The 23189-nt window shown below is 45.7% G+C and overlaps 1 protein-coding gene and 1 long non-coding RNA gene across 2 annotated transcripts in view; one reads left to right on the forward strand and one right to left on the reverse strand.

Annotated features, from left to right (window-relative positions):
• The window catches only part of ALDH1A3 (aldehyde dehydrogenase 1 family member A3), a 35661-nt gene extending 18264 nt beyond the window's left edge, over positions 1 to 17397 (reverse strand). Inside the window, exons 1-6 of the mRNA XM_032700095.1 lie at positions 17269 to 17397; positions 13782 to 13886; positions 7893 to 8033; positions 5600 to 5729; positions 3877 to 3938; positions 869 to 997 (exon numbers count right to left, since the gene is read on the reverse strand). Of these exons, the coding sequence (XP_032555986.1) occupies positions 869 to 997; positions 3877 to 3938; positions 5600 to 5729; positions 7893 to 8033; positions 13782 to 13886; positions 17269 to 17370 (669 nt within the window). The 5' untranslated portion in view covers positions 17371 to 17397. The remainder of the gene's footprint in view (positions 1 to 868; positions 998 to 3876; positions 3939 to 5599; positions 5730 to 7892; positions 8034 to 13781; positions 13887 to 17268) is intronic.
• Positions 17398 to 17702: 305 nt separating this feature from the next.
• Positions 17703 to 22797, forward strand: LOC116792780. Its single transcript, XR_004359266.1, has 3 exons — positions 17703 to 18711; positions 19479 to 21347; positions 22520 to 22797. It is a non-coding gene; the product is annotated as an uncharacterized LOC116792780 (long non-coding RNA).
• The last annotated feature ends 392 nt before the right edge of the window (positions 22798 to 23189 follow it).

Raw genomic sequence — 23189 nt, forward strand, 5'->3', positions numbered from 1 at the left:
TCTTGTGTGATCTTATTAAGTCAAGTAATTGTAGGAAATACTTCACTGGTATTATTTTTCCCCACTTCCTTTCCTGATGGAGAAGCCCTAAGTGTCCATTATCAACATATCCTTCTGTTTTCTCCCAGGCTAAGCCAAGAACAGACAAAATCATCAGCATCATTTGACTGAGCCTAACAAACAGACTTCCAGCTGAGAGGAAAAAGCATATCTACAACTCCTTTAGTTTTCCTCAGTGAGTCACATCCGTAGCTATAGGAAGCTGTTGTTCTGACCAGTGCTGGAAGGTTCTGTGCACCTCCCACCCCCTCTGTATGATGAACAGGGCACAACAGATCCTACCTGACAAGCCCTAAAGCAACATTTTTAAAACCCCAACCTATGATCTTCCCTTTATTTCAGCTGACTTTACAGGCCAGACATAGCTAAATTGTTCTACGAACCACAGAAATGACGAAGAATTGTTTCCCAGGACACTCTGTCTTGGTTGAATTATCCCACTTAAAACCAACAAACACAACACTGCTGTCTAATCACACTCTTTTTTGTCCCATTGTCTAATAAAACTGAGCTGTTGTTTTTCCCTCATTTGGGAGAAGGGAAGACAAGGCAGAGGAATAAAAGCACCATTTTTTCTCCCTGCAGTTTCCTGAGAAAGGAGAAAAACGTACAGGTTTTGTGATCTTTGCTCCCAGCCAGTCACTGTCAGTCACGAAGGTCTTTGTGAAGAAACACTGAATACAGAGCTTGTTCTCACTTTCCCTTGTGAGGCTTTAATATCTTTAAAACCTAAGACTCTGGACAGCCAATTCAAAAATTCTGCTTACAACCTTAAGAGAACCTCAACGGGGTGTTGAGATTTCCTCACCTCCTTGACCAGAGAGCCGATGTACAACGACGTGAGGGGAGTTTGTTCAGCTGGCTTGATAACCAGAGTGTTCCCACAGCACAGGGCTGGTGCCATCTTCCAAATCAGCATCAGCAAGGGGAAGTTCCACTGCAAGAACACAAGTCAGTGGTCAGACCAGCCTGGCACAGTCACCTACTCGCTTCCACACAGTGTTTTCCCCACCTTCTCACAGTTCAGGGAGAAAAAGAACTGGGAGGAAAGCCATGAAGAGAAGTGTCTGCTTACAATGCTGTGTTTGCCTGGACTACAGAGTATAACTTCCTTGATTTCCCCCTGAGATCCCTAATATTGCTGGCAGTCCTCACGCTAATCCTGTAAGTTGGACAAATTTCTGTATGATGTGACCTCATTCTTTACAGGAGTTTGATCACACTTTGTGTAGGATTTTGGCTGTTCACAGAAACTGTGTTGGAGGCAGTTTCCTGATGTATCACTTTTGCACAGCATCCGTATGTGGGGAATTGCAGGGTGCAACTACTCATTGAAAAAAAAAAACCCTCATTTTTCTCTGTTAGGCTGAGTAGTCAGGAGTTATACAATATCATTCAGTTCCAGGTTTATAACTAGGAATCTGCAGTGGGTTGTTCAGTCATGGAAATCTAGGGGAGCTCTTATCCTCTCTTCAAATTGTAAATTGTTCCTTTCCAATTAGTTTTCTGATTTAGAATTAGGAACCAGTCCACATCAGTTTACTCTGGGCTAATCTCTTTCATGGTCATGTGTATTTGTAGATTTTGGAGTCTAAGCAAGAAGTGGAAAATGTAGCTCACAATGAATCTCAAAAAGGTCATTTGGCAGCAGAAAGGATTTCTTCATTAAAAATAATTAATGCTGCTTCAGGGATGATGGAAGCAGGCCAACAGTAAGGGGACTTCTTGTCAAGACTCAAGCCAAGAGCTTTAACTATCAACAAAGAAGACAAATATGTTAGGAATCCACAGATTCACACTTACAAAGAAATTAGCAGTGTAACTTTTAAGCAATGAGTTCTGTTCTAACCCAGCAGCCTGAGACAAAGCAGAATTTAGTCTCAAGTGCTATTCTTCAACATGCTTCACTCTTTTTCCCAGGTCTGTTCCATTTCAGTGATCTTCTCCAATGGCCACATCCCATAATTTACCCATTTGTCTTTTTCTCCTAAGCCTTCTTAGAGGCCTGACTTTGCATCTTGAGCCATTCACACCTACACTGCTTTTCTACACTTTCAGAGCATGACATAACTCCATTAGGAGCTTTCTGCTGCAGAGTGGCTGGTGAAAATAACAGTAAAGGACTCCAGGGCTGCCTCATGATATCACCTTGGGATAAAAATCAGCCATATGCTGCACTTTCTTAGAACTTCCCTTGCTAAGAACACTGGTTTAAATATAGCCAAGCCACAGGAAAAAGGGAGGACTGTTAATTGGTCTAGGGAGACATATACAGAACAGTGACAGAATCTTTTTCAATCAAGTAGGAATATAGAAACCCACGGACTGTTGGTGTTACTGAGATCGAACTGGGAAAAAAAACTGGAGAAGATTTGTTCTGAGTAAACTGAAGACAGATGTGGTTTTGTTGACCCCAATCATCCTTTTTACAAACACAGTGTTGAACTTGAGTCAAATTTAGTTCTGTACTTTCTATTGTATTTACTGCTGATCTAGGGTCAACCTGAGATCTTACAAATCCCACTGTGTTCCCAAATAGTGGCCTTCCAAAGCATCCTACATCATGTAGGTTTTTCAAAGGATAGTTTCCAAAGCACTGCTGAGTGCCAAAGGTGGACGAGTGTGACCTTTTAATGGATGATCAATGTGAGGAAACTAAGGTTTTGATCTTAAGTCATAAATTCTGCTCAAAGCAGTCACATTTCTTGCTCAGCCAAGAAAGCTGTGCAGAAGTTACCAAGACAAATGTCTGATAAATCCTACTGACCATCTCCCACCCTGCCTCATCCTCACATTGCCAAATAGACCATGTCCTCTTATCACTGGGAATTTAGATTCAATCCTGCTGAAAGAAAAAGCAGAATTTTCCCAGACATCTTTGGGAAGTGGTCTAGACCTGGTATTCCCAGGGTCCACATGCATTCAACACCCCACATGCATTTCTTTCAGTCTCTCCTTATCTCAAAGGTCAAAATCCTCCATGGACTCTTACTGATCCAAGTATCATATAATCATAGAATACCCTGAGTGGGAAGGGACCCATTAGGATCACCGAAGTCCAACTCCTGGCCTTGCATAGGACAGCCCCAAAAATCCCAACATGGGCCTGAGACCATTGTCCAAAGGCTTCCTGAACTCTGTCAGGCTTGGTGCTGTATCCAAACAGAGAATCTTGGCACAGCACCATTTACCTCATGACTTATAGGATACCACATTCAAAGCATTTTACAACCAGACAGGAACAAACTATGTCTTCCATGTAGCTGTAAAGTCTTCCTGGCTGGCTGTTTAAAGAGAGCAAGCAACACATGGTAATGCTGGAGGTATTCCAAGAACTAGCCACACTGTCCCCTCAGCAAAGAATGAGACCTCAAGGAAAAGAAAACTCTATTCAGTGAGATGTAATCCCAGAAAGCTCAGAGAACAGGCAGGCTTTATTAATAATGGATATGATTTAAAACTCAAAACTATGCATCAGCACGAGGCAGCAAAGAGCCAGCAGACGTAATGACGAGATGGGTGTCCCAGCAGTGAGAGAGTCAGAGAGCTCTGACTGGTCTCTGGTGACTGGTGTCAGCCTCAGAGAGGAACAGAGCGTCTGATTAGGAGACCCACCCTTCCACTGCAGGGGATTTCTGCTGCCAAGAGCAATTGGCATGGGGGTAAAACAAGAAACTACATCAGGCCACTGAGATGGGAGTTCCCTGCAGAACAGCTGTGCTTAACCAGGGAGCAGGAGGTTGCAGTGTAGGATGGGAGTGCACATGGACTTTTCCAGTTCTGTGGGAGATGCAGGGCAGCATCACTGGTACTTACTGGGGTTATGGCTCCACAGACACCCATCGGCTCGTGCCGGGTGAAACACACAAAATTTTCATCTGCAAGAGGAGAGGATAAAAAGACAACAAAACAGTCAAAATCCTCATCTGTACAGAAAATGTGTAAGACAATTGCACACTAACAGGCTGGCGACAGAACTAAACCTGTGTTAGACAAAGAACCCCATATCTCTTCCTGTTAACTCGTGCCTCTGGGACATCCCAGATGGATGAAGGTGTCTCTGGGTAAAGGTCTTGTGCCAGCTCAAAAGCCAAGCACTGCTCACGGTTACAGTGGAGTCTTTCAAAACCAGGGATTCAATTCCTTCTGCTAAATCCCTGCATTGAGGCTGAGGGGAGGATAACTCCCCACCACACTGAAGAGCAAGCACGAATTTCATTCAGGTTGTGTCTCACTGAAGGAAGTAAAACACTTGCCTCCCTGAGGGGCAGTGTTTTTAAACCCATTTTGTACAGGAACCATGTACAGGAATTCAGTTTAACAGGAATTGCACTTCTGGTAAGAACTCTGGGACTAAAGTAATACCATTCATCTTAAAATACTGCTGTTACTCTTTCAAAAAGAAAGCAGGAAGGACATTTGCCTTTCAAATTCATTCTTGCTGAACACCCAGTTTTATTGGGAAGATCTGAGAGAGAACATGAACATTTCTAATGAGAGTTTTTGGGAGTGATCTCAAATCAGGACAAATGAGCAGTGTCCAGGAAAGCAAAGCTTTACACTACTCTGAATGAGGGAGACATCTCTGTTTATAAGGCTGACATGACTCCCTTTGCTGCCTGCAGAGACTGAACCAGTCAGCCCTTCAGAGTCCTTCTCCTGGTGACTAGTTTTTGTCTGCAGTGCCTGTCCTTTTTACAGCCTCAGTGATCACCTGCACACAGGGACAAAAAAAGGCTGAATTTGAAAATACACCATGTTGCCCATTGTGCCACATGGATATTCATTGTCTTGATTTGTTCTCCTCAAAACCATACTTGAACTTACATAGCTGAACCAAAGCCTTCTTTCTGTGTGACTGCTCTGACTCTGCAGCCTAGGAAACATTTTGAAAACCTCTTTTAAGTGTCAGAAAACTTGACAAGGTCCCCCAAAGAGCTCAGTGCTTTGACTCCTGAGAGGAGTCAACATCTCAGACCCCCTCTTCAATAAAAGTTAAGAAAAAGCACTACATGATCTCTCTGAACATCTGAGCCAGCAATACCATGGATGCAGGAACATCAGTGAGGTTGGAGACACTGGTGGATTCCACATCAACCCTCTGCCACATCCCTGTGGCACCTGCAATGGCACAAGCTCTGCTGCCTTCATACAATTCTCCCCAGAAAACTCTGTCCTTACACTCTCTGGCATCTTAATTTATTTCAGTGATCCCTACAAATAAATTACGCTATAATGTGTGGGGTGTTCTCTTTAAGAGTTAATCTGGATTCAAAACCAAAAAGGTTTCTCTGTCAAAAAAGCAGCAGAAGAGCTCATCCATTATTTTTCCTGAGATCCATACAGACCTTGACATAGTTCTTCCATTAGTTTAAATATTGAAACACCTCTGCTTAAAATGCACCCTGGGATAGCAAGGAAGAGCAGGCTATTTTTGCAGGTTTTCAGAAGCCAGCCTTTCCATGGATCTCCCTCCCACCCCCTAAAGCCCAATCCTATCCCAGCTCTAAAACTGGGTCTGAAGGAACTCACAACTCACCCACTGGGATAGTTCTGCCCTGAATTTTATCAGCCCATCCAGCGTAATACCGAAGTGTTTTTATACAGCCTTCCAGGTCAATGAAATAAGCCTGAAGAAAAGGTTTTCCTGTGTCCATTGTTTCCAGAGTCTGAAAAAAACAAGTTAAAAAGACAAATAAATAGGTTTTTTCTTGAGAGGAAAAAAAAAAAGCTTTTAGAGTAACTCTTTCTCAGCTTTATTTTGTCTTATTCTGAAGACACCGGGTGTTCTTCCCTCTTCTTATATTTAAGGAATGAGCTTGTAATACAAATTAGGCAGAAGGGAGACTAGACCAGATAACCCTGATCCATGTAGGAGTTGCTTTGTCCAGTGGCTGTGATGAAAGGTCACCTTGCAGAAGCCCCCAGAAGGTGAGTGTGGGTGGGATACAGGGGGTCTGGGGCACTGGTCAGAAACAAAGCCAGTCATGACTTCACCATAACTGACCCTCCAACACAGATGTTCTGCATTCCAGATGGTGTCACTGAAATCAGTCAGACCCACTTGCCTTTAATGTGAAAAAAAAGATCTATTTTTTCTACTTCATAACCCTAAACCCAACCTCTAAAAAGCCTCTTTTGTCCAATGATAGAAAACACATTTTTTACAGAGTTCTGGTGAAGTAACCTCTGGGCTCAGATCTGTGCTGAGACCAAGGCAAGGCAGAAGTTGCTCCACTGAAGCTGCACCGGTGCTGAGCAGCTCTAAACAAAGTCCAGGCTCAGCCTGTGTCCTTTGCACTGTTCTGGACATTAGCTCAGGGAATGCTTTGTTCTCCACACAGGTCATTAAATGGGATATTGGTACAAATGGCCAGCACATCCATAAAGGAAGTACTATCCCTTGGTAGATTGGAACATCTTTGTTTACACATGAAGTCATACCCTGTCATCTTCCACAGACATTAGGGTCCAAACAGCACTTGAACAGACATTCCCCTTGGAATGACTGGGATTGTTATCCACTGAATGTCTGCTAAAACAACTGATTTTTATAAGTCATTACTTAGCACACAGCCAAGGCAGCTAAGGGCTGGTGTTCTGCAGTGCAAACAGCAATGCCAAACAAGCCCTCCCAGACTAGAAGGACAGAGAAAGCTTGAAGTGAGTGCTCTGGTTATGGAAAAAGCAGGATCCTCTAAAGTCACATCAAAAAGTGAGCAAAAATGAACAGGGTTTATTCACACACACATTTTTTTCCCCACTTTTATTTGCTGGCCAGAACTGCCTTTAGATCCAAATAGCTTGGTTTTGTCCTGCTGAAACTGAAAGCTGTCATGTGGTTGAGACAGACTGTGATGGGGAAAGAAACTCAGCTCAAAGCAGTCATGCAAGTACAGGCTCCTAAGCATATCCCACATGTGTAATTCCTACTGACCTCAGCAGGACCCTGGCTCAGGAACCTGCACCTCTAACAGCACAGAATGTCATAAATGCCATTCCCATGAAGATAAAAGTGCACCATTGAACTGGAGAGTGCTCAGATCCAAGAGCTTGGGTATGGAGGGACAGCAGCCCTCAGCTGAGGATCTGGAAGTGCAATTTGGAAAGATGTGCAATGCCCACAGAGTCTAAAGGTTCCTACCAACTGCAGTGTGGTTTAGCTCAGGTTCTCATCCCCTTGTTCTGCACCAGCAGGACTCCTCCAGGACAAGATCATGGAACCATTAGCAATAGTTTTTCAGTGCAGATGTCCAAGTTAACACAGCTTCACAGCTATAGACAGATTTTCCTGAGCCAGTACATTCAGTAGGGAAAGGAACAGTTCCACTTACACACAGTTTAAATTTTGGATGATATTCAGCAAGAGAAAAATTCTCTTTCCAGCTCCCCGTTTTAGGGGAAGGAATTTGCACAAGTGTTAAACTGGCCCTGCATTTTTGTAATAAAGACTGAGTCAGCTGTGGTGGTTTGGGGTTGTTTTGGTTGGTTGGTTTTGTTTTATTGTTTCAGTATGATTTTTAAAAGATAAGAGCTGGAAGACAGCTATGAACATTAATGACTGTTAAGCTAAGAAAAAGTGTGTTTATTGCTTTGAAAATTTGAGTACTAATATCTGTAATCACTTCAATAACTAGCTAAAGTTTTGAAGAAGTCAACTATATAAAGTCAACTTGCAGAAAGAGGAAGAAAGTCATGACTCCTATATGAACTCTTCTGCCCCTCATAAAAAGGAGAAAAAGAAAAATATTAGGTAGATGCAGATGCATCAGAGGGATGGAGCTGAATTATCAGCCAACTGTTGCTGGTCTATCAGTGCTCCCAGTACTTACTGCCAGGATGACTCTGTCTCGCTCCAGAAGATCAGCCAGTTTGTGCAGGAGTCGTCCTCTGCTTGGGGCACCCATCTGTCTCCACGGAGAGCCCCTCTGGAATGCTGCCTTGGCTGCCTCCACTGCATTATCCACATCAGGCTACAGCACCACATACACAAGAAAACTTCAGGTTACAAGGAAGGAGCTGGACAATGGCACAGAAACCCCACTCAGGCTGGTTCCTTATTGTTGCTGTGATGGCTAAAACCAAGTTGTCCGACAAAACCACTCCCACTTTATTCCGGGATTTGAATCCAAGCCTGGAATATGTTTCAGGTTTGGTCTGGGCTCATAAACAACCTCGAGGTCAAAGTACCAATAGGGTCTTGCAAGGGCAATTTAATGTAACTGATTTGTTTATAAAATAATCTGGAACCGTGCTCCTGCCAATAGAGGATGTGACACTGGGGGAGTTGGAGAAACAAGCATGACAGGCCACTGGCCCACATGAATCAGCCTCCTCTAAACAAGTGTGGGCAGGAAAGTCCCCCAGTGAGATCAAGGTTTTATCCAGGGGAACAGTCACAGCTCAGATCCCACCCCCTGGAATGCATGCCAATGGCAGTTAACACACTAAAAAGCTCCCTTAGATCCTAAAATACTTCCAGAACATCTCTACCAGATGGGAAAGGGTTTGCTGTTCAGTAACATGACAAAGGCATTTCACCTACACACACTTGGTTCCATCCTCCCTTCATCTCCCTACAGCTTTACCATCCTCTCAACCAAATCTAACTCTGTTTACCCAAGTGACTACTCAAGTGGGCAGCAAGTTCCCTCTCTTTTCACAGCACCACCCCCCCAAAGCTTCACACATTTGGTCTGGCCACAATAGACCCTCAACTCCTCCCTTCATCTCACATACACTGATTAAAAAAGTGAAGCCAAGGGCAACCTCACAATCCAATGGAATCAACAGGAACACTGCCACCAGCATCCACAAGGCCAAGGCTGTAGCCCAAGCACACATAAAGCTTTGGACAGGCTCCTGCTGTATGTAATGTCTGGCACAGTCTGTGCCTCACTTCAGCTGATGGAGAACTTGCACCTCACTGCAATATATGGCTCAAAAGGGTGGGAAAGGAGCCTTGATTGTTCCTCACAGAACTTTACCAGTTGCTCTCACCTATGTCTAATGTCAGGTCTTGTCTGGACACAATTAGGAAAAAAGCCTCTGCACTGATCCAGCAAGGTCTGGCCACTCTCCCCTCATGGGGAGATGTGTGGTGCTCAGCCAAGAAAAAATGTTATAGGGAGACATGTTGCCACCTCAAAAAGTTCTTGGTCAAAACAGCAAGTCATCATCCAAGGCAATGGCACCTTAGATTACAGTTGGCTCCTTTTCTTTACAAACACATTACACAGCTTTGAAATAGCCTGATTTATACTGAAGAAATCCACCCTTTTGGAAGAACACTGCTGGGGAATTATTGGAGGAAACCTGTGCTGCTATAGAATGGCTCTGGTCTAGCAAAGGATGCTGGTAAGGCAGAGGTGGTGAGGAGCCACTGAGAGCAGACAGGCACGTCCTGCCTGGAGCCTGTCACCCCCAGGCACAACAGGCCTTCAAAATTGCTCACTCCACTTGAGTTGATCTGGATTCAAACTGGCACATCATGAAAGCCAGAAGGCACCACCAGCCACTGCACACTCAGGTACTCCCCATCCTGCCTGCTGGAATGAAGGCTCAAGCTGAAAGACGGCAATATTTTACGTGACAAAGCAGGCAAAGGAACATAAAAAGCCTGTCAGGTTTGAACAAGTCTTCCCTTAGCAGTAATTAATTAGTTCTGTACCAGACTGGGTGTACTGATGTGCAGGGAACTGGGTCTGCAGTGGCACAATGCCTTTGGTACTGAGGGTCTTCCCTCCACCCTGGCACTCAGAGAACAGGGGTGAGATGGTTGTGTGGGCAGAGGACTGCAGTGCATGCCCAGATCTTCCCCATCTTCAAAACATGAGAGCACAAGTCCCGCTGCAATTCTTGTAGATGGTTGTCTTCATTCTTGTCTCTTTTCTCAGACACACTGGGTACAAATAGCAGCTCGGGGACTGCAGTCACTGTCACACAAGCAAACAGGTTTTCCCTAAACACCCTCGGGGTAGCACCACCAAGTGAGATCCTGAGAGGCTGCACAGCCTCAATAGGGCTGAGAGACCAGCAAAAACAAGGAAATTCTTCAGGAAGGCCAAAATGCCATTCTTAATCCATCCTGTTATGACTAGGCATTAGGGGAGTCTGAATGGCATGTTCATTGCAGGCGTGTTGCAATAGGTAGGCACAAGGCGTGACAAAGGGACTCGTAACTGTCAAGGTGCCAGGAACACATTGTGGTGCACAAAACCACAGAAAAAGGAGATCCTGTGCATCCTGGTGCTCAGTCTGGATCTATAACACATTGAATATTACACAAAAAGCTCCACTGAGAGAATATTAAGACTGCAAAGTCAAGCACTGCAACCCTGGAAGGGCCTGCAAACCTTCATACCCACCTTGGTGTTTGCATTATGATACAACCCTGTTACACAACCACATACCTTTCCCCCCTGGATAAAAATCACACTGTTCTTTGTCCTAAGCTACCTTCTCCACTTCCATTTTCCACCTCAAGTCCTGCTTATCGCTGCTCCCTTTTTCTCCCCTACCCTTTTTTCCTCTCTCCTGTGTCTTCCTCACAGTGAAGATCCAGTGGCTCTGTGAGTGGGAAAAACACCTGCAAGAAAGCCTCACTCTGCTTCGGTTCCAGAGTGTTTCACTGTGGTCACTAAGGAGAACAAGGGTGGAGCACAGCCAGTGGAGACCATCTTTGTTCAATTCAACTACAACTCCTTCAAAAAGCCTCCACTGTGCACATCTTTGGAAAGGCACTTTTCTGACACAGGGCATGAGCATGTCACAGTTTCTCAGTCAGAAGAGGTTCCCTGATCTGCTCCCGTGCGAAAACGTTGCATTGCTTAACTTCTGAACCTGAGTTCAAAACAGCCACAAAGAGCATCTTAACAGCTCCAAGTATCCAAAATCATTATTGAGGGCATTGGAGTCTGCTGGACTCTTACCTCAGCCTGCCACTACAATCTGAGGGAGACAGGTTGACTGTGGACAAATCCCTCTCACAACCTTTCAGAGATCCATGTGTGGCAGTGAACTGTTTAGAAGTGACCATGACAGACACTCCACAACATCGAGTCTGCTTGACAGTCACAGCTGTGGACCTGCTGCCCATGCTCTGAGGCCACCAGCTGAGCCGGGCACTCCCTTGAGGAAGAAGCACCTTTCCCCTGCCTTTGATGGATGTCAGCAAGCTGCTGGAAGGAAAAAGCCTGCCTCCAATTATTATTGGCAGCACCAAAGACATTAAAATGGCACAAGTATTCCTGTTTTTACATGGTAACATCAAGACAGAGTGGAAGTTCTGGGGCTTCACCACTCCCATGAGGTAGAAGTCTAATGAAGAAAGTTATTCCTTTTCTGTTATCAACCTGGCAAACAGCTGGACACTAGGACACTTTTTGGGAGGTAAAAAGCCTCCCAACATCCAGTGAAGACATCTGCCATTTTATTTCCAGGGCTTCTTTTTCCACACAGACTTTTCTTTATCCCTCAACTGTCCCATCAAGGACAATTCTGTAACTAAAGAACAAACAACAAAACTTTTCCTTCGAGGTTCATAAAGCATTGGCCAAATTTCAACACCAGACTGAACTGTCATCACTGAGATATCAGCTGCCAAACTCCCACCCCTCACGTGCAGCCTAAACAAAACACTCTGCAAGGCCAGGGAGGGGCAGGTTTCTGTTGAGGGCTTGGAAAGTGGAGTTCTGCTCCCAGCCTGCTGTGAAGGCAGAGCCAAACCTGGCACAGCACAGCTGAAGCCAGAGCCAGTACCAGGAACTGACGTCCCTGGGGTGGCACTGAGCAGCACAACAAGTGTGGTGGCACTTACAGACACTGGAAAGCACCAAACACAACTCACCACTTCCTGAAGAGAGCCCAGCAGACTGGAGTTACATCCAGGGGGGGAGTCCAACCAGGGCAAATGAAGAGGACTTAGCTTGACCATGTCCCACTGTCCTATGGCAAGTGTCACCAGAAGCCAAACAGCTATTTGGGTATTGTTCTCACCCATGATTGCTTTCTAAGTAATCCAGATCCAGGTCTAATCCCACTCAGTTCCTTGGAAAAACCTACTTACAGCAAACAATTATTGGGGTTTTTTTAAAAGTACGATATAAAGGGGTGGAAGAGGCTTTCAGTAACTAAACCAGAGTTACCCTACATTCTTTCCTGCAATTTCCATGCACCAAGGAGTCAGCCTCCCATGCTGAGTATCCAGGGACAGGAATCCACTGACTGACTCCAAGGAAAGGTTTACAGTGATTCTCCTGCAAGCTAAAAGCCAAACCCAGGCAGGGACAAATCTCAAAGAGGCAAGCTGCAAAACTAGGCTTTTAGTTCTGCATAACAATTTTCTTTAAGTCAGTAAGAGACAGGCACGAAATGCTCCTCTGTAGGTGCTTGAGGAGACACTTAGCTCAGGGAACAATAACAGTGTCATGGTTTGTGCCTATCAAAATACAGTTGCATCAGAGTCAGCTTGAACTCCACTGTTTACACGCCACTGCAATTAAACACAGTTGTGTCCTACCCAGTCAGTATAAAGAAATTACAGATAATGTTTGGTTCTGCCTGGATCTGTAATTGCCCTATGGATACACAAATCCCCCATGGCAATAAATCCTGGAGGCTGCTTTAGTACCATCCAAAAAAAGCACAGCTACCTTACAACACTGCCTTGCATTCCCAAGCAAGTTTGCTCCCATCTCCAGAAGGGTCAGGCTTTATACTCTACATAGTACAATACCAGAAAACACACTGCCCCTGCTCAGCTAGTCTCAGTCCTACTAGGAAAGGATCCCTGAGGCAGCTACCTCGCTGGAAATCAGGCATTGGGCTTCACAAGTGTTGGACAAGCTTAGGCACAAAGAAAAAGACCTCAGTGCAGGCAGAAATGGTCACACTGCCCATAGCAATGAGCTGCCAAAGCCTTGGTACAGCACAGCAGCTGAGTCATCTTTCCATGACACCCTGCAAGAAGTCACAGCTCTTGGGCCAGCCCTCTTCCATAGGTCAGACCAGTTGGCCCCTACGTTTTGGACAAAAAGTGTCACATTTGATTGTTCCTCACCTCAAACTGTTACAAATCCTCTTACAGCCCAGGCTGATCTACAGCAAACCAGGGCCAGCCAAGGACTGCTAGAGCTCTTGAGATACTGGTTTGGTTTTAACTGGGAGCTGCCACATTTGTGCAGGTGGCCAGAACCCACGATACCAGCTGCAAAAGCAGCACCACATCTCCAGCAGTAAGTGGTCAGTGTTTGCACGACTGACCTCAAATTCCCCCAAGCACTCAGATTATTTGTTGACTATGTTTACAAAGAGACAAGTTTCAGTTCAGTGTGTCCAACATGCTGCTGTGCAGCTGGTGTATAAACCACTCCCAACACAAGGCCCAAGTCCTGTCAGGGATGTGCATACACCATCATTACTATTTCCTCAGGCTGGCTGCTCCCTTCCAGTCCATGCCACAAGAATGATGCTCAATCTCATTCCTCTGACAGTGCTCAGCAGCCAGTTCCTACCAGGGAAAGTGCCTCTGATGAGTTGGACAGGATTGATCCCACCCAGCCCATGTAATTCTTGAGCAGTACATTCAGTGCCCCAGACCTTCAAATCAGTCTGGCCAGATGGATGTTGTTGTTAAAAGCCAGCTTTTCCCCTGTGTGCTTCCCTACAAAAAGAAGTGCTTTGGAAATTGTCTTCTGCACAGCTTTTCTAACAACACTCACCTTATCTCCTTCCTCAATGTCACAAATCTTCTCCAGCGTTGAAGGGTTGTAGGTGGGGAACTTCTTTCCACTTGTAGACTCGTGCCATTCATTGTTAATAAATATCTGAAGAGAGAGAGCAAGGGAAGTGGGATGGGCAGGAGAAAGAAAACACTGATGTAGACAAAAAAAAAAAACAAACCACAAGTGCTTTTCAAAGGTCCCAAAGCTCTCCAGTTTCCATTGGTGGCAAGTAAAGTGTGCTGTCTCTCTGCCATGGAGATTGTAATATAGAAGCATTTATCTAAACTTTGAGCACCCAGTTGGTTTTGAGCAAGAGGAAGGCAGAGGACGGGGCTCACATAACACACCACCATGATCTGGCAATGAGAAACAGGTGGGTTTTGAAATACATCTCCATGGGAACACCAAGCAGACACCAAGAGAAGCTTGCATGGTTCAAGCAAAAGGAGCCCCTCGTTACTTGTCACTGCACAATATTCCTTGGCCGTTTGTATCCTCCCTGAGCTCCTTCCACATCTTGCTCCCCCCTCTGGCAGCACCCAGAGGAGGGTGGGGACCGGCTCAGTTCTACCCCACCATGCCTTGTCACAGGCTGGATCAAGCCTCCCACGTCACTTGGAGTCATCTGTGACAAGATTTAAGTGTTTCAAAATATTGCATTTCCAGAGCAAGAACAAACAGTCCCAGCGTTGCGTAACTGAAAATGCATTAAATACTGGAGTGTTGTTACTCACTGTAAACAGAACATGAATACCTATATACAATTAATTGATTCAACATGCATCTTATCCACGCTGTGATCTAACTTGGCAGTGTTATATTTTATAAATATACTTCAAGCAAGATTAGATGAAGTAATCTTTATTAGTAGCCTGCTAGTGGCTGTAAGCTAGTACTTTTATTTGGAAGTCATCCACATTTGCAATCTTGTTTATGAGTCTCTACACACCACCAGGAGATTAATGTTGCATCTCTTACATGTGGAATTCCCACTGCTTTGGGTCATAATTTTCTTTCTTTGGGCAGTTTTTTCTTCCTGAAAGGGCTTTTTTCTTACTATTTCTGCACAAAGCACGCAAAATGTAACTGCTGTAGAAGCTGCACAGTTGGACCCACCTGTTTCACACAGGCCAAGAAAAAGACCATTTTGCCAAAGATGTTGCCAAGGGAAGTCACAAGAAAAGATACAATGTTAGAAATATTAACTCCAGTTTAAGACACCAGTGCTCCTGAACTACCTTTGTTATCCAAGTGCTCCATTTTAACATTCACACATTTTAAATTCAGTTTTTCTTCGTTTCACTAATGAAGAAGAGTCACATTATAAATACAGGAGATATGACAAGAACTGTAAAATTAAAGCATCAGGTATATGCTCATAAACTGAGGACTGGGGAAGGACACTGTTTTTCCTTTGCATTCAACATGAATTCTGTGGGAAAATGATGTTCCTACAAGTAGTAAAACACGAGAGTGACAGGATCAGACTGTTTTAAATGTAACATATACACTGGCATCATTCTGGGAATTGCACCACATATCCCGAGTCTTTGGTGCCAGGAGCTGAAATCAAATCGAATAATTTATCATCTGTTCATGCTGCATACCCAGGATTTGAGACAAGGAATTGTGGACAGATCACTTCCATCACACATCCATGACAAGCACTAAGCTGCTTTATAAGAAAGATCTTTGTTGAAAATTTTTTCCTCTCCCCCAACCCCATAACTGGTAGAACCAAAAATAAAAATCTCCTCTAAGCAGAGGAAAACACGCTGTCAGCTGTAAACATCTGGTGAAACTCAGAGCTTGTACAAAACCCCTCGAAGTTTTATGAAAATTGACTGCTGCTCATTATTTACTCAGATGCACCAGCAGCATCAGATCAAACATCAAACTCCCACTTTTAATTTACATTGGTTTCCACTTTTAAGAGACTACCTTGTTACTTCCAGCACACAGAGTCTCCGGCAAAACTCTGGAGAACAAAACTGCATGTATTAAAACACACACGGCTGCAGGATAAGATCCCTAAGGAGTATTTAAAAGTGTTCACAACAATAAAAATAACAAAAACCAGAACATTTGGATGTTTAAGAAGAACTCGAATGGCCGTGTCCATTTTGGACGCGGGAAAGAGCTGTTTGTGCAGCATTACGCCATTCTGCAATCAGCAGCTGCAGATCCAATTTGCTGCTAAATGACAAGTTTATCTCACAAATAAAGGGCAGATAAACTTGGGATGTTAAAAATTAATCTAGTCCAGTGATTACTACTAATTGCTAATCTGTTTCACTACTTTGGATGCATAATTCAAATCAACACCTCGCCAGACAAGCTATCGCTGTTTGCTTCTTCTCACTGCAAGGGAATACCCTTCAAATTCTTCCTTTTTTTTTTTTTAAAATACTTAACACAAAAATGCAACGGTAACACACTAATTCAGCCCCTCCAGTTCTTTTAGTTGAGCCACAAAGTTGAAATTACGGCAGTTGAGGCTCCTCAGCAGCATAACCAGCCGGGACATTTTCCTCACTGCGCAAGGCAGAGGGTCAGGCTGTTGTGGAACAAAAAGCGACCCGGCGATCGCAGAGCTACAGCTATGATGGGAGCAGGGATTTCTGCAGCCCTGCTCAGCTCCACACCAGCCTCACCTCTGAGGGATGGAGTTATCGAGCTCAGGAGCCTTTGGTTTAATCCAAAAGGTCAGGAGCGACCATTTAATGGGAAGCTCAATGAAGAGTGGAGAGGTGAGGGTTTGTGTGGGCTCGATGCCTGACTCCTCATCCCACAGAGAGGCCATAGAGGAGCTCTGTTGGGACAGAGAGAGTCACCAACAAGACTCACGTGAACACCACTTCTAGAGCTGCAGGATGGCTCCAGTCTCATGGCAAAGCCCTTCCATAAGGCCCAGTCCTGCTGGACACTGGTCCTTCTCCAGGCTTGCCAGAACCCAAATCCACCCCTGGCACTGAGCCCCCTCCCAGCAGAGGAGAGCTGCAGACTGGGTCAAGGACAGTTGAACACAACTCCAACAAGCAGTTTCCTGAGGGATAAAACCCCCTCCTCACCCTGCCTGTGTTCACCCCATCCAAATCGGATTTCACTGAGCACCACTGCAGGGCTGGAGGCGTTCAAGAGTGGGATGGGATGGAAGATAGTGTCGGGCACCACAGGAGCACAGAGCACCTGGGGCAGCACAACAGCTTCAGCAGGGCCATTTTAGTTTAAAAAAAAAAAAAAGTTAGTTTTTGGGCTTTAGGGATTGGGGCAACTGCTGCTCTATTGGAAATGCCACTGTCACCTGCTTGTTCAACCCCAAACCCCCATAAACCTACTGTCTCAGGCACAGGGAGGAACAAAAGAATTTAAGAAAAACAACGCCGAGGGTGAAAACTCTGTATTAAAAACCTAACACCTCGCCACCACCGGGACTCCACCAAGCCCCGCCGCCCACCTCCCGACGGCCGGCGAGCGGGCTCACCTTGGTGTACTTCACCTCCAGGCTGCGCAGGGGCCGCGGCAGCGGCGGCGGCACTTTCCTGTCGGGTTGCCCGTTCTCCACGGCGCCGTTGAGGGCGGCCATGGCCGCGCCGTCGAGCCCGCGCACCGTCTGCCCGCTGACAGTGCCCGCGCCGCCTTAAGAGCGCCGCGTGCGCCGCCCGCCCGCCCCCCATTGGCCACCGCCCCCGCCCCGCGCCCCGCCCCGCCCCGGCCCCTCGCGCGGCCGCAGGTGACGGGCGGCGCCGCCCCGCCGAGGCAGCGCGGCCGCCGCGCGGGGAACGGGGGCGCCCGCGCGCCGCGCGCGCGACAGCGGGAACCCCTCAGGGCGGTCAAAGGGCTCCCCTCAGGGTCACTCACAGCTGTCAAAGGGCTCCCCTCAGGGTCACTCACAGCTGTCAAAGGGCTCCCCTCAGAGTCGTCAAAGGGCTCCCCTCAGGGTCCCTCACGGTTGTCAAAGGGCTTCCAAAGGGCTCCCCTTTGCTCCCCTCAGAGTCCCAAAGGCCTCCCTCGGGACTTCCAAAGGGCTCCCCTCAGCGTTTCCACAGGGTCCCAAAGGGCTCCCCAAAGGGCTTCCCACAGGGTGCTTTGCAGCTCCCCAAAAGGTTTCCAAAGAGTTTCCAAAGGGTCTGCAAGGGCTCCCCACAGGGCTTCTGCAGGGCTCTGACATTGCTCCCTCAGCTCTCCACAGGACCTCTTGGGGCTCCCACAGGGCTCCTTTTGGGGAGCAGAGCAGCCACCGTGGCTTCTCCTAAAGTGTGGTAGCAGGATGAGTCTGGGGAGGAGGGGCCCTCTCTACTGCCTTCGCGTCCCACTCAAACTCACCCAGAAGTCAGTCACGGCAGGACCGTTGTAGGGTCTCCATGGGAATACCACCACTCTCCCCAGGCACGGTGTTGGACTGTCCAGACAGTTCTCCCCTAACTTGTCATGTTACACCCTCTACCTCCAGAACAAGGGCCTTTCTCTGCTCTTCCTGGTGCCATCCTCACCCCAACCTGCTACACCCCATCCTTCACACAGAGCCTCTGGAGAGGTTTCTAGGGCTGATAGTAAGAGAAGAACATTACATCAAATGTCTGACGTGCAGCGTCTGACAGCAACTCCTCCACATCCTGCGCATGTACAGGAGTGTGGGACCAGTTTGACCACCCCAGTCTGACTATCCCAGTCGAAGGACTTCAGCCCGCCAGGGCAGGACCAGGCCCTTCCACAGAAATGTCTTACACTGATAACCAACATATTTGTGTCCCACCCAGCCAACCTCCAGTGTGGTGTTCATAGTAGCACACTTGGAACGTCGAGAAAGATGCTGTCTTTCGAGAAGTCCTACAGGATATGGAACATGTCTGAAGTGACAGATCTAGGCTCTGCGCCTGAACAAGTTCATCATGTATTGCTTAACTTCATTCTGAATAAAATATGTGTAAGTCTCTGCAGGCTGGGGGCCAGGACACTAGGAGCACCCTTACACCCCCACACACATGGAAGATAATACAACATATTTTCCATATAACAAGTGGCAAGATGCCAGAAGTTATCTTACAAAATGTTTCACAGAATCGGTAATCCCCAGCAATAGTCAGCAGTTTGCTGTTAGAATACTCAAAAATACTCGGCACTTCCAAAGGCAGATAGCCTGTGATATCACAGTGGCGTAGAGCTAGTGCTGATTCAGAAGGGAAAGTACCCTGCTGAATCAAACCCTGCTCCCTGCAGCGCGATGTCCTTGGAGGTCGTCTGCCCAGATTAAAACCTATCTGATGGCGATTGGTGCAGAAATGTTTCTTCCATTTTTAACTATTGCTATTTCTCACAAAAGCACCAAAGAATCCCTTAAACAAATACCAACAAGTTCCTAGCCCCAGTGAAGAGGAGTTTGGATCCAAGCTATGCTTAGGTGTAATCTATACGAGGTGACTGAGAGGATGTGCAAGCTGAAGTCTGAGATGGAAAATATTTCTCTCTGTTATCTCTGGAAAAGATGTGGCCACTGATACATTTTTCGGGCTAGTGACAGTTGCCAGATTGGCAACACAACTTCTTTGGGCCTCTAGTAATTCATCATTTCTATTTTTACCAGAATGTACCACAACCCTACAGGCAAGAATTTGATAGTTCAAAGGAGCAAATCATTAGAGGTGACACATTATTAATAGAATTTATCCATTTCTATCTGTATTTTGCCTACAGAAACCCTCAGCTGAAGTGGAAAATACTCTTGCAATTAGAAGACAAAATATCTGGATGAGGAGAAGGATGAATAAGAAGTTCCGGGACAAGCAGTGTCTAAAGAGTCATTCCAGTGGGCCGTCTCATATGAAATGACCTTGTTTCTTATCTCTCATGAGGAAGATTTTATACAGGACTTTGCTGGGAAAACTATTGCTCCTTTGAGTCAATGTTGGTGCAGCATGAGATATATCTAAGGCAGAAATTCCATATACAGGGTTTGGGGATGTGTAAGACCTTTAAAAGGTTGTCCGAAGCTAACGAATGGTGAGTCAGTGACATATGAAAGAGCTGAAATAATAAACTTTAACTGATATATGTAGCATGTGCAATGCTTTGACTAGTAATGTCACAAGGAGAGTAGTGAAATGTTAAATTGTCAAAGAGTTTTGTGGACACTGACTGGTCTCTTGTTAGGCAAACTCAATCCTGTCATAAACGGGAACTCCACCAGCCCCAGGAAAGATGTGTCTTTTGTCACTGGTGCTTATACCATGTCCACAGAGGTGGAAATACTCACATCTCCAGACTGCTGAGTGGGAGATGCCCTAAAAGCAACAACAGAGCCCTGATCAGAACAAATGCAAGACATTTCACATTCATTCCCATGCTCCTGGAGGGCCATGCCACCACTCAGATAGAAGCACTGAAAAAATGGGTTTTACCTGAATTTGCAGCAGTTGAAAAATGTGTCAGAAACAAGAGGAAAAGCATCTGTTGATGAAAGGTCACACTGCTACTGAGTCACTCTGTTGTGTTCTCCTGTTGCAGAGATCTCTGCAGTATGTGTCCTTAACCTGCTGAAGGGATGGTGATGGCTGTGAACTCCTTGGAGCTGTGCAGCTCTGCAGAGCTGTATCTCACATAAGTTCCTAAACTGAGTAGACAGGGAGTTGTCCTCTTCCATCCAGAACAAAGATTGCCTTCCCTCTGTTGGATCAGACACATACACTCCTAAATCTGACGCCATTAACAAGACCTGACCACGGTTCCCTGTGTTGGTCTGTCTCTCTGTGCCAAGGGCAATTACAGGACGTGTTTGTGCATCTGAGAGTGACTCTATGAGCTGATCAGTTGACAATTCAATGATTTTTTTGCATCTAGACCTCAGCCTGTGCTTCCAGTTGACCAGCAGTCCCTTTGCTGTGTACAGCAGTTAACCTGGCTCAGAGCCAAAGCTTATCCTGCTTATTTTCCATATAACCCGAAGCCCATGCACACACAAACATAAATACGTGTGTGAAACAATATACTCTGAAAGGCTACTGAGGCTGTGCACTCCAGCATTCAACAGCCTGCAGTGTCCAGAGTTTGCCTGGTTTTCCTCATCCAGATGGACTGTAATTGAGTTATCCACACCCTTTTCCTACAGGCATCCCCCTCACTCCACACTGGCAATGGTTGCTGCTCCTGAGGGAGCAGCTCCCCCCATGATTTATTCTCCTCTTGTTTAACGTGCAGCGATGGGGCTTTTTACTGCCTGTTATTCAAATTGTGCTTTGGGCACAAAATTATTCATTTCCGAGTGTTTTTTCCATGGTGCTCATGACAGCAGTGTCTGAGTGTTTCACATGCACCATTTCCTTTTCCAGCCATTCTGAGAGGATGCTGACCCTGTATTATCAGTGAGGAAAGAAGACAGGCAGCGATGAATTAAAGAAAGGGTCTTCATAATTCAGGATTCTCCATGTGAGTCACCTACAGCCCGAGAACTGTGATGACAGACACACAGAGCTCAGCTCCCACTGAGCTCAGCTCCAGCAGTCATTGTGCAACAAACTGGATCTAAAGATCTCCCACCTAAACACCCAGGCAAGGCAGAGCATGCAGGTGAGTGGGCATTGCTCTCCAATGACTTTAACCTGGGAATTTTCTTAATTTTTCTAAACCTAATATTCCTGTAACTTTTTTTTCTGTGGGTAGTTTTGTTGAGTTTGAGTTCATTTTTCTCAGCAAACTTAAAATTCATAAATTTCATCACTGTTGAGAAAATTTTCCATGATATGGGTTGACAGCAGAATGGATCAGTTTCAATTGTGATATGACTGGCATTTTATGGGCTCCCTGGTAGCAGTAGTGACTGTTTAATTGATATGTAAAGGCAGTGAGATGTGCTTTGCCAGTGCATTTTGGTTTGCTTTGTTTTCCCAAATATTTTCTGGCTGCAAAATAGTGATAACTGAAGTGCTGCCTTCAGTTGTGAAAGACATCACACCAAATTCTATACCAAGACAAGTCTATGCAGTTTACCAAATTATACATGTGCAATTCAAAAGGATTTGAATTCAGAGAGGTGCCATAAAAAATAAAAATAAAAATTAAAATTAAAAAAATCAGACTGTTCAGACAATACTTTGCAATTTGTATATATTACATGAGGAGTTGTTTTGAGTCAACCCAACCTTACCTGGGCTATTCTGATGCCTACAATCCCTCTCCACTGGTATTAGTGGAGGAGGGTTGTAGGCATTGGGTATATACTGGAGTTTGAAGCAGCCTTACCCCCTGAACTCAGCACTCTCCAGGTATTTGCATTGCCCTTCTCATACCCCGCGGGTTAAAGCTTCCATTTTAACACATCTGAGGCTAAAGAAGACTCTCTTTTCCTGTTCCTCTCCACCTCCACAAATCCTGTCAGTAAAGGTGAGGAGAAGTGATGTGAGACTCTGTGAGATGCGATTTGTGCAAACATTTGTAATCCTAAACATGACCTCATGATGCAAACCAGGACTTTGGCGGCTCAAGAGAAAACACAGCCTTTTTATGTATTGCACTGTAATTACTTCATGAAGCAAAATCCTCAGTCAAATTAATTTTCTTCATGCATATCATAGGTATTAAACTGTGGCTGTGCACAAGGACTGGCTTTTCCTTTAGCTTGCCTGGCTCCAAAAGTAAATTGGAAAAGTTAGTGGCAGGGAAATAACAAACAGCTGAACATTTTGAAGCCTTTTCTATTAAAACAACGTCTATTTCCTCTCGCCTTCACTTCTCCCTGCCAGGCCAAGCACTGGAAGACGAGGAGAGTGGGAGCAGGAACAGAAGCAAGTGCATGATAACCTACTAAGATAGTGTCTGTGCTGTGAAGTTCAAGGGCCTGTTTCCTTACAAACCACTCAGTGTGTCTGGCACCACGGAACTGATGGGAACCACTCCCTGCATTGATCCAGCCATGCAGACCTGAGGATTATTTGCCTACAAACAGCTATTGTTTGCAGGATTGGCAAATGAAAAAAAACAAATATGTTTGTTTTCTCCACAGATCATGTTGCTTCCCACTTTCTCCTGATAACAGGCATCTGGGGCCGGTGCCCAGGTTGTCTAGGCAGGAATAGGGGAGCCTAAAATGTGCTTTCTTCTCCTGCTTCTTCCTCAGTGTCTCTTTGCTCTCACTCATCCTCGCATCTGTTCTGGGCCCAGTGCCCAACAGTTCTGCATTAACGCCTCAGTACACACAGGCTCGCACAGCTGAACAGTTTGCAATGCAACGTACCCGGTGCCGTCATGTCTTCCCGAATCAAGCTCCTGCAAACAATTTTTGTTTACGGGAAGAATCACTTGCCCTCATAATGCTACTTGTGAGCTGTGCCCAGCTGACTTGAGCCACTCCAGGTCTTCCCAGAGAAACGGTTTTGCAGGGCACAGTCACGAATCTAGGAAACACAGAACAGA

Source organism: Chiroxiphia lanceolata, chromosome 12, assembly GCF_009829145.1.
Source record: "Chiroxiphia lanceolata isolate bChiLan1 chromosome 12, bChiLan1.pri, whole genome shotgun sequence".
NCBI lineage: Eukaryota > Metazoa > Chordata > Aves > Passeriformes > Pipridae > Chiroxiphia > Chiroxiphia lanceolata.